Source organism: Hippocampus bargibanti, linkage group LG03 (genome assembly GCF_051943395.1).
Source record: "Hippocampus bargibanti isolate YZ-2025 linkage group LG03, ASM5194339v1, whole genome shotgun sequence".
Classification (NCBI taxonomy): Eukaryota; Metazoa; Chordata; class Actinopteri; order Syngnathiformes; family Syngnathidae; genus Hippocampus; species Hippocampus bargibanti.
The window spans coordinates 9,674,248-9,685,990 of NC_142736.1; the positions used below are offsets into that span (position 1 = coordinate 9,674,248).

Consider the following 11,743-nt stretch of genomic DNA (forward strand, 5'->3'; position numbering starts at 1 on the left):
GGCAGAAGAGCAGCTCTTGAGGGCTGAGTTTGGAAACCTCTGCTCTCATTTGTCTATGGGTATGAATATGTGTGTGTGAACAGTTGTTAGTGCCGTGCGATTTGTCGGGTGCCCCAAGATTTACCTCTCACCCCAAGTGAGCCGGGCATAGAATCCAATTCATCTATGACCTTGAAGGATGACCAGCGGGAAGTTAAATTGACAGATGACTGATCATATAAAATATCTTGCATCACGTGCTCCCCTATTGCAAAGTGTGAGAGGCAATGAATGGTACAATAAAAGTTCACATTTATTGACTGTAATTGACATACAATGTTTGAACAGGAAACAATTTATTGTGAGATAAACACAGTGTTCTTGTTTTTGTGTTAATATGGTTTTGTCTAAATCTGTATTTTCACTCCCAAAGTTAATCATTACCCTTTATTTCTTCATGTAATCGGGGAGACATTTCATCCATGTCTTGTCTTGGAAAGAAAAAAAAAACATAAACAGTGAAACATGAAAATATGGTCAACATATCAGCTTTTTATAAGCGACTCACATTTTTCCCCATGTAGATTTTGGCATCTTGGTCTTTATGTCATCAAGACACTCGTAAGTATTTGCCTGGTTTTCTATGGCTTTGCTGGATACCAGTTCATAGGTGCTGTCAGGGAAACTGATGACTGCTGGCTTCTGCTCAATCTCCGCATACATGATGGCTCTCTGAGAGGCTGAACCCTTTTCAGACCTTTCAGAGGTCTGGTATAACGGGTTGGACTTAAACAATTCCAGGTCATACCTCTGCTCTTCTGACCACAGGTGGCTCAGCGGTGAAGACTTGGTGGGGTCATGAAGCAAATATGTGTTGCATATCACCGTCTTGGCAGGAGCATGGATTTGAGATGCTGAGACTGTGAGTGATGGAATCTTAGACTGGTTTGAGTATGTCTCTTTTTGTTGATTTTGTTTGTTTTTGTTGATCACTGGCACAGACTTGCTTCTGCCACCCTGAGTCTGTTGAGAGTGAGCCACCTGGTCCGCAGGATAGCTTGTGTCAGTGTATAAATATGAAGATGACTGGTGACAAAGTGTGTGGGTTTTTTTTTTGCCCTGTTTGTGATCTTCTGAGTATTGCTTCGTTGTGATGTACCAGAAAAAGATCCACTCAGGGAGAATGGCAGTGAAACACCTCTTTTTGGAACAGCAGGAGTCTGGAAGAAATCATGTCAATTCAACATGCTGACACTGAAATAAGAAGTTTCTTTGTTGTGATTTGCATTTGAAATCAGCTTCGGGCTTGCACAGTGCAACGGGGCGACAGCAGTTTCGAATCAATGCTAGTCATTTCTGTGAGTGGGAAGGCTGCCAAGCGTTTTCTTTACTTGCGATATAGATGTGATTTGCTAGTCACATACGAAAGTCTCAAAATGGAGAAAGCACAGTTGCACTGTAGTTGGATAACAATAGCTGTGCCGCACAGTTGGGATGGTTTAAAAAATATAACGCATTCAGTGGATTTTAATACCTACTGTTCACATATTTATGAATGAATAAATGTTGTTAGAGCAGAGCTGTCTATCCGGTGGTAGTGTCAAACGGGGTCTGTGCAAGTTTAGACTGACTTTCCAAATTGGCCATGTGCCTGCCTGCTAAACTGAAAAAAAAACACATTGAAACAATCAACACCGTATGTTTAATTTACTCGCTTGTACGCTATCAAATCGCAGGACAAAATAAAGAATCTGGAAAATGTCTATTTTGTAAGTAGCTTTATTGTCAACCTGAAAAATGTATTTTGATTCAGATGAATTTATTTCGCTCAACCAATTGACAAAATGATACTGAGTACATTCATCAAAAGCCTTCTTTAGTGGAACTTGGCAAAAATTCCATCCATCCATCGCTTATTCCTCATTAGGGTGGCGAGGGGTGCTGGAGCCTATCTCAGCTGTCTTCGGGCACGAGGCGAGGTACACCCTGAATTGGTTGCCAGCCAATCGCAGGGCACACAAAGACGAACAACAGTCACTCACACACTCACACCTAGGGACAATTTGGAGTGGTCAATCTGCCTGCCATGCATGTTTTTGAAGTGTGGGAGGAAACCGGAGGACCCGGAGAAAACCCACGCGGGTCCGGGGAGAACATGCAAACTCCACACAGGGAGGCTGGACCGGGACGCAAACCGGCGACCTCTGTCTGCACTGTGAAGCCGGTGTGCTAACCATTCGGCTACCGGGCCACCCTTGGCAAAAAATTGATCGACCAAATTTGCTAACACACACAGAAAACCTTGCACTGACCCAATAATCAGGATCCGCCAGCATTTACAGTGCGTCACTGTTTCATACCTGAGAAAAGGACATGGAATCTACTGATGGATTGGTGGATGGATGGATGGTTGGATGGATGGATGGATGGTTGGATGGATGGATTTGCATTTATTAGTCTCGCAGTGGAGAAATTTACATTTCACAGCAGCAAAGTGATGAAAGGAATGAAAGTAGAAAAACAAAATACATGGGCTGCTGGAAAGACAGCCACTCGCGGCGCCATCTTGAAGTAAAAAGAACAAAAAAAAACTGAATAAATAACATGACAACGCAAAGACAATATGACAGATAGGCTTGTAGTCAGTTTTTTGTTTTTGAATTTCGGCGGCAATGAAGGTGGTGTTGCGCTCTCCACTATAGTAAGGGAGATACGGTGTTGTGGGATCCAGAAAAAAACCACAAGACAAGCAATGTGATACGTCTTGACTCAACAGTGGTTTACTTCGAATGCCCCGATCGAATGCAAACGTACGCGCACAACAATTTCCGGTCCAACGATCTAAATCGGTCCGACACGAAACACGAACCGAAGCAGGCGTTCCATGTTTAAATAAACATTTTCGATATATATCATATGTAAACCAATAGAACTACGCGAATGTAACCAAAATAGGAAATACGATCATTTACAACCTGTCACAGTGGCTGAACAGTGGTGCGTACGCCATCTGTTTGTTCCCAGATCATTTGATTGTTTCCAGCACTGCTCTTGTTATTCAGGTTCCAACGGTCCTGCAGAGCACGGACACTTTCTCCCGATTCCCCTTTGCTGTTGTAATTCACCACATCATACACTTCACCCGTGTTTGCCTGGAAAGAACAACAACCACTGTTATCGACTCTTTAGGGCAGGGGTGTCAAACTCCGGTCCTAGAGGCCTGCTGTCGTCCAAGTCTCCCTGTTGCAACGTACCTGATTGAAGGGAACAGGCTCAATGGACACACCTGATTCTAATGATCAGATCATCAGCAAGGTCTGTGGAAGTCTGACATGAGCCCGTTCCCTTGAATCAGGTGCGTTGTAGTGATGGGAATTCCGGCTCTTTTCAGAGAGCCGGATCTTTTGGCTCGGCTCACTGAGAAGAACCGGCTCTTATGGCTCCCAAATGGCTCCTCTGTTTGTTGTTTTTGTTGTTGTTGTTGTTGTTGTTGCTTAAATTAACGAACTAACAAAAATCATGTAAAATTATGTGAAAAACGAATTACTCAAGTAAAAAATACACTATATCAAATATTTTTATTTATATGGCTTGATTTATATGTGCACAGAGAGCATCCACTAACTTTCCCTGTGGTTATTCTGTTCTGATGATCAGCTGTCACTAATTTGCTTTTCATATTAATCAGGCCATCATACCAAGTAGTAAAATATATAATAATTTGTCCACCTGTCTACCCTCCCCCTTTCTCCTCACTGCTGCGTGTGTCTGTAATTCTCTCCTCCTTCCTCTACCACGGATACCGACCAATCACGTGCAGCTTTAACCGAAGATTGGGGGCGGGGAATAGAGGACAAAAAAATGTCGGCTCCCATTTCCAGCTCCTTGTTAGGCACCGGCTCTCTTCATTCACTTAAGAGATCCGGCTTTAAGAACCGGCTCGTTCGCGAATGACACATCACTAGTGCGTTGCAATGGGAGACTTGGAAAACATGTAGGACGGCGACCCTCGAGGACTACAGTTTGACACCACTGCTTTAGGGCTACTTAAAAGCAAACTTGTTTCACTATACACAACCAGACTACAACAGGTACTGAACTGTTACGAGTACCAGTTTTCCACTGTGGCAATTGCTTGTCAAAAATGTAATGTTGTATTTTCCTCCTAGTGGCAATGTTTGGCTGTCCTTTTATTTCATGATTTCAATATAATCCTGCAGTGGAATGGTAAACAACTTCAAATATTCACTCACATTTTAGAGCACTAAAGGTTAGTCTCAAAAACCTCACCTCAGAATACCTGATTCCCAGGTACTCTCCCAATGGCTGGATTAGGTTTACTTTATAATGATCTATAAGATCACTGATGCAGGAAACGGTTTGCCAGTCACCTGATGCGAAAAAAAAGTCATTTTTAGTTTTGGGTTATAACACAGTGACGGCACCTGTCAAGGCCCCTGTCGAGGAAATGGACGACTTATTTTTCTTGCTCAAATTAGTACTACTATTATGCAGTGCTAGTCTGTGGACAATGGGTTGACAAAGAATTAACATCAGAAATAACATCTCATCTCAAGAAAGCTTTTGCTGCTGCAAAAATGGGAGCAACGCCATAGCTATCTTTATATAAATGGAAATATGAGGTACGTGTCTTACATGCAGTCACCTAGCAACACTTGTTTGCATGTTACACCTCTTAACTAAACTCACTAAATTCTCTCATAGTCTATGTGTTTAGTATCTTTAGCTTCCACTTCTTACTTGTAGGAAAGGATGTAGCCGATGGCTCTGTCACTGAGGCGGATACGAAAACAGCCCATAGCTTTATCTGGCAGGATAAACACCACCACCACCAGACAACACCAGAATCAGAATCAGAATCATCTTTATTGCCAAGTATGTAGAACACACAAGGAATTTGTTTCCGGTAGAACACGCTGCACTAGTATCGTCGTCAAAAAAAACTGCTAAGTGGCACTATACAGTTCCATTTTGGCTACTGTTGAAAGAGTTCAAAGAGTTCAAAGAGTTAATGGCTTGGGGGAAGAAGCTGTTTAAATGTCTGCTGGATTTGGTGCGCATTGATCGGTAGCGCCTGCCTGAGGGGAGTAGCTGGAAAAGGTGGTGGGCAGGGTGCGGAGGGTCCAGTAGGATTTTCCGCGCCCTAGTTTGGATTCTTGCAGTGTGCAAGTCCTCGAGAGTGGGTAGGGCGGTGCCAATGATTTTTTTCCGCCGTCCTCACTGTCCGTTGAAGTCGGATTTTGTCCATTTTTGTGGCGGCCCCGAACCAAACGGTGATGGCAGCCGTGTAGAAATGTTGCAGCACCTCCTGTGGCAGGCCATGCTTCTTTAGCAGCCTCAGGAAGTACATTCTCTGTTGGGCCTTTTTCAGGATAGAGTTGGTGTTGACCTCCCACTTCATGTCCTGGGAGACTGTGATTCCCAGGAACTTGAAGGACTCAACGGTTGACACAAGGCAGTTGGATAGTGTGAGGGGTAGCTGTGGTGATGGATGTTTCCTGAAGTCCACGATCATCTCAACTGTCTTGAGCGTGTTCAGCTCCAGGTTGTGACGGCTGCACCAGAGCTCCAGCCGCTCCACTTGTTGTCGGTACGCAGACTCGTCGCCGTCTTTGATGAGACCGATGACCGTGGTGTCGTCTGCGAACTTTATGAATTTGACAGCTGGGTGCGTTGAGGTGCAGTCGTTCGTGTAGAGAGAGAAGAGCAATGGAGAGAGGACGCATCCCTGCGGGGCTCCAGTGCTCGTGGTTCGTGTTGTGGATGATATATTTCCCAGTCTGACCTGTTGTGTCCGTCCTGTCAGGAAGCTGAGGGTCCACTGGCATATCGTGGGGGACACACCAAGCTGGAGAAGTTTGGGGATGAGGAGTTCTGGGATGATGGTATTGAACGCAGAGCTGTAGTCCACAAACAGGATCCTTGCGTAGGTTCCTGTGTTGTCAAGGTGTTCATCGCGCCACAAGCTAATGCTAACGCGTGTATACAAACGCACATGATTTGTGGAATATTTCAAGTGAGTTAACAATTTCAAGGCAGCACTGTGAATATTTCAGATTACCCGTACAGGTATGTCTAATTCCCAGGAGAAATTTATTGTTGGGTCGATTATTTAATGTTACTTGATAGTCAGCAACTGTACATTCAAAGCCTTGCTCAGATTTTTAACATACTCCATTTCCAAATTGCTCCAATGACAATACAGTGGGGCCTCGGTTTACGAGTACCTTGCCTTACGAAATTTGCGGTTTACGAACGTTAAATTTATGAAAATTAAACCTTGGCATAAGCACTACTTTTCTGGATACACATGGAGCGCCCCCCCACCACGGCTGGCGGAGTAATCTTCGGCGGAAGAACACCAAAGCACACGACCGTACAGCGCCCCAGCCGGCCTACCTTTTCACACCCCTTTATCTGAATACACACGACGATTGTCTTCAACGATACTTTTGCTGTTATGGGAGCGAAAAAGACCCCACCATAGGCTCGTGTTCAGCTGAAGAAGACACTAAACAAAATTACAGTCGAGGAGAAGAAGGAGATCATTGAGAAACACGAACGAGGTGTGCGTTTGTCTGATTTAGCGTCTTAGCGGATATGCTAAGTCCACCATTGCTACCATACTTCGCAACAAAGCTTTACACAAAGGCTTTATTTACTCGATGTTTTCACGTGACTAATGACACCAAACTATCCCTTAGGGCAGGGGTTGGGAACCTATGGCTCGCTAGCCATAGATGGCTCTTTTGATGATTGCATATGGCTCGCCGATAAAATTAAATACATATTCTCGCTTTTTCGCCGTTCATTTCCTCTTGGGGCTGCAGTTGGCGGAAAGCGCAATTTTGATTGGATGACACTGACCTAGGTTGGCGGAAAGTGCAATTTTGATTGGATGATACTGGCCGTCATGTTGAAACAGGTAAACGCCCCTTTAAATGAGCCCAACGAGTAAAAAAAATCACGAGTACACTCCAGCTTGAATGCACCGGAGGATTCGCGATTCTAATTAGCAATTAAACAATAACGTCGATGAAATAGTCGAATGTCAGTGATATTTTAACACGCCCCATGTTAACATTAGCATCAATATACTTCTGCGAGAAGTATATTGCAGATAGCAAGTGTGGAAGCTAATGAGCCGTGGGCAGGCTAGCTAGCAGTAACTTCGCCTGTGGACCCGGCAAGTTGACTTTCATTCCTATCGTTTGGCTGGATTTTTACCAATCATGAGGAATGGAAAACCATTCATGTTAACGGTGAGTACTGTCACAAAGTTATTTTAAATAATACATTGTGACATTTTGTTGAAAAGTGGCCGCACGTGCATGCGTGTTTTTGTGCGTGCGTGTGTGTGGCTCTCACTGAAAAACATTTCTAAATAATTTACTTTTATGCCTCTCTTAGTCAAAAAGGTTCCCGACCCCTGTCCTAAGCCATGGCCTCCTTGTATTTATGTCATAACATCCATTATTACTATTGTAACGTCCGGTGCTTATGTTGTGAATGTTTGAGGCAACCCTCAAACCAACCTTGTCGGGGAAGCTTGACATCACGGAGAGAAGGGAGGACCTTACAACTAATGAGTCCACTAGCAGTCTGGGTGGAGTAAGCATGAGCATTGAGTTGTGGTGGGACAACAGCTCCTGTATGTATGTGACATTTGCTACGTTTTTGTTTATTAAAAGACCGACCGCTATCAAAGTCAATGTGTTATTGTCAAATATGCTAATATGCATGACATACAGTGTTGGGGTAATTCGCTATACGAACATCTTTAAACATCGCTTTCTAATCTTTGTTTACGTTTTGGACTTCCTGATATGTCATATCCTGCCTTCCCTTACATGATGTCACATCTACATTACGTCACATACTATCACGTCACACCCTGTGCGCCATATATAAATGCTCTCCCAGTTCTTCGCTCTCTCTCTTCATGCCTCCTCTTGGCCGACACAGCGATGTCTCCGCTCTCTTCAAGATTAAACCAACTTTCTGTTCAACACCTGGCTTCCTGATGATTTAACAATCAAACAATCAAAGCCCGTAGAAGCAATGAATCAGGGACGAACGATCAAAATAAACCCATTATACAGCACAGATGAAATTACTGTCTCTCAGGCCCAGCGTGCAAGGCACTTATATATGTGCCCAGAGGAAAAGAGAGAGATGGAACACCAAGAGTATAGAACTAAGAGTAGGAGCTTTGAATGTAGGAACAATGACAGGTGAAGGTAGAGAGCTGGTTGACATGATGCAGAGAAGGAAGGTAGACATACTGTGTGTCCAGGAGACCAGGTGGAAAGGAAGCAAGGCTAGAAGCTTGGGGTCAGGGTTTAAGTTGTTCTATCATGGTGAAGACAGAAAGAGAAATGGAGTTGGGGTTATCTTAAAAGAGGAGTTTGTTAGGAATGTCTTAGAAGTAAAAAGAGTATCAGAATGATGAGTCTGAAGCTAGAAATTGAAGGTGTGATGTTCAATGTTGTTTGTGGGTATGCCCCACAAGTAGGATGTGAGCTGGTGGAGAAGGAGAAATTTTGGTTGGACTTTGATGAAGTCATACAGAACATCCCGAGAAGTGAGAGGGTTGTAATTGGTGGAGACTTCAATGGACATGTTGGCGCAGGAAACAAAGATGATGAGGAGGTGATGGGCAGGTTTGGACTCCAGATGAGGAACGCTGAAGGACAGATGGTGGTTGACTTTGCTAAGAGAATGCAAATGGCTATTGTGAATACTTTCTCCCAGAAGAGACAGGAACATAGGGTGACCTATAAGAATGGAGGCAGAAGTACACAGGTAGACTACATTTTGTGTCAACGGCGCCATCTAAAGGAAATCAGTGACTGCAAAGTAGTGGTTGGTGAGAGTGTAGCCAGACAGCATAGGTTGGTGGTGTGTAGGATGACGCTGGCAGTGAGGAAGATGAAGAAACCAAAGGCTGAAGTGAGGACAAAATGGTGGAAGTTGAAAAAGGAAGAGTGTTGCATGACATTTAGGAAGGAGGTAAGACAAGCACTGGGTGGGCAAGAGGTCCTTCCAGATGATTGGCAAACTACAGTGAACATAATCAGAGACACAGGTCGGAAAGTACTTGGTGTATCGAGTGGAAGAAAGGTAGATAAGGAGACTTGGTGGTGGAATGGGGAGGTGCCGGAGTGTATACAGAGAAAGAGGTTAGCAAAGAAGAAGTGGGACACTGAGAGGACGGACGAGAGTTGACAGCAGTACAAGGAGATGCAGCGCACGGTTAAAATAAAGGTGGCAAAGGCCAAACAAGAGGCCTATGATGACTTGTATGCTCGGCTGGACAGCAAGGAAGGTGAGCCTGATCTTTACAGGCTGGCGAGACAGAGAGACAAAGATGGTAAGGACCTGCAGCAGGTTCGGGTAATTAAGGATAGAGATGGCAATGTATTGACAGGTGCCAGTAGTGTGATGGCAAGATGGAAAGAGTACTTTGAAGAATTGATGAATGAGGAAAATGAGAAGGAACAAAGAGTAGAAAACGTGACTGTTGTGGACCAAGACGTAGCTAGCATTAGCAAGGATGAAGTGAGGAGGGCGCTGAAGAGGATTAAGGGGGGAAAGGCACTCGGGCCTGATGATTTACCAATCGAGGTATGGAAATGTCTTGGAGAGGTGGCGGTGGTGTTCCTGACTGGGTTATTCAACAAGATCTTAGATGGTGAACAGATTCCTGAAGAATGGAGACAAAGTGTACTCGTGCCCATTTTTAAGAACAAAGGAGATGTGCAGAGTTGTACTAATTACAGAGGAATAAAGTTGATGAGCCATACAATGAAACTCTGGGAAAGAGTAGTTGGAGCAAGACTAAGAGCAGAAGTGAACATTTGTGAGCAGCAGTATGGCTTCATGCAAAAAAAAAAGAGTACAACAGATGCAGTGTTTGCTTTAAGAGTGCTGATAGAGAAATACAGAGAAGGTCAGAAGGAATTGCATTGTGTCTTTGTAGATCTGGAGAAAGCGTATGACAGGGTGCCCAGAGAAGAGCTGTGGTATTGCATGAGGAAGTCTGGAGTGACAGAAAAGTATGTCAGAGCGGTGCAGGACATGTATCATTACTGTAAGACAGTTGTGAGGTGTGCTGTCGGTATGACTGAGGAATTCAAGGTGGAGGTGGGACTCCACCAGGGGTCAGCTCTGAGCCCCTTCTTGTTTGCTATGGTGATGGACAGGCTGACAGACGATGTTAGACAAGAATCTCCTTGGACCATGATGTTTGCAGATGACATTGTGATCTGTAGCGAGAACAGGGAACAGGTGGCGGAGAAACTAGAGATGTGGAGATATGCCCTCGAAAGGAGAGGAATGAAGATCAGTCGCAGCAAGACGGAATATATGTGTGTGAATGAGAGGGATCCAAGTGCAAGAGTGATGCTACAGGGAGAAGAGATAAAGAAGGTGGAGGATTTTAAGTACTTGGGGCCAACTGTCCAGAGCAATCGAGAGTGTGGAAAAGAGGTGAAGAAGCGTGTCCAGGCTGGCTGGAGCGGCTGGAGAAAAATGTCAGGTGTGATGTGTGATAGAAGGGTTTCAGCTAGGATGAAAGGAAAAGTGTATAAAACCGTGGTCAGACCAGCCATGATGTTTGGACTGGAGACAGTGCCGCTCAAGAAAAGACAGGAAGCAGAGCTGGAGGTAGCAGTGCTGAAGATGTTGAGGTTTTCTTTGGGAGTGACCAGGTTGGATAGGATCAGGAACGAGTACATTAGAGGGACAACTCATATTAGAGGCTTTGGAGAGAAAGTCAGAGAGGCCAGAATGAGATGGTTTGGACATTTCCAGAGGAGAAAGAGTGACTATATCGGGAGAAGGATGCTGAGCCTTGAACTGCCAGGCAGGAGACCGAGAGGAAGACCGAAGAGGAGGTTTATGGATCTGGTCAAAGAGGACATGAAGGTAGCTGGTGTGAGAGAAGAGGATGCACAAAACCGGAATAGATGGAGGACATTGATTCGCTGTGGCGACCCCTGAGGGGAAAAGCCGAAAGGAAAAGAAGAGAAGAAACATAATAAACACACTATACCAACAACTGTGTGCATCATTTGTTACGCTGAGGGGCGTTACATTTGGTGTACTTTGATGTGGAAACTTTGATATGTGTAAGGTAAAGGAAGAAGCCATTCAGCACAGCGGCTTGGCTGCTTTTAAGGTAAAGGAGGAAGCTGTGCCATGCATTATTGATATGCTTGTGTCAAGTGGTACCGAGCGCGGTCGTCCTTATGCTGATTATGAAAAATCTCTCACCCAAAAAATCTCTCACCTGTGGCCACCTCCGTTTCCACAGGCTGATAAATTCCTTATATGGCGCTTGGACGCCCTTGTGGCGGCTTTTGGGTGCAACACGAGGTCCCAAGACCAAACAAGTCCAGCAAAATACATTGACGTGATGGAAGGGCCGCTACAATGCGTCATTTTTACGGTCCAGGGCGGTCCTTTAGTGACGTCACGTACGGACTCGTCACCAACTCAAAAACAAGAATTCCTGAATATTCAGCGCGCGTCGTAAAACGCAAAATACAGCGATATGCGGTGGAATCTTATTAAAATACGCTCAGTAGAAGTCATTTGAAGCCATTTTACAAATTATGGACACAACTTGTCCAGAGACGTCGGTTGTCCTTTAATAGTATTTTAAAAGTATTATTATTCAAAATAAACCTCTAAAATACTGTTGTAAATTCACTGCAGATTTACCAAAATGTATTCCAAT

At 44.4% G+C, this 11,743-nt stretch overlaps 1 protein-coding gene across 1 annotated transcript; it reads right to left on the bottom strand.

The window, feature by feature from the left end:
* Positions 1-543: 543 nt before the first annotated feature.
* Positions 544-4,838, bottom strand: sh2d7 (SH2 domain containing 7; the record flags this gene model as incomplete). The annotated part of the gene is given in 7 exon segments (XM_088993057.1): positions 544-1,065; positions 1,098-1,199; positions 2,330-2,339; positions 2,962-3,131; positions 4,270-4,395; positions 4,397-4,436; positions 4,741-4,838. Coding segments are annotated over 7 exon segments (1,068 nt in total), but the record flags the coding sequence as incomplete, so codon positions are not given.
* Between the last annotated feature and the right edge of the window lie 6,905 nt (positions 4,839-11,743).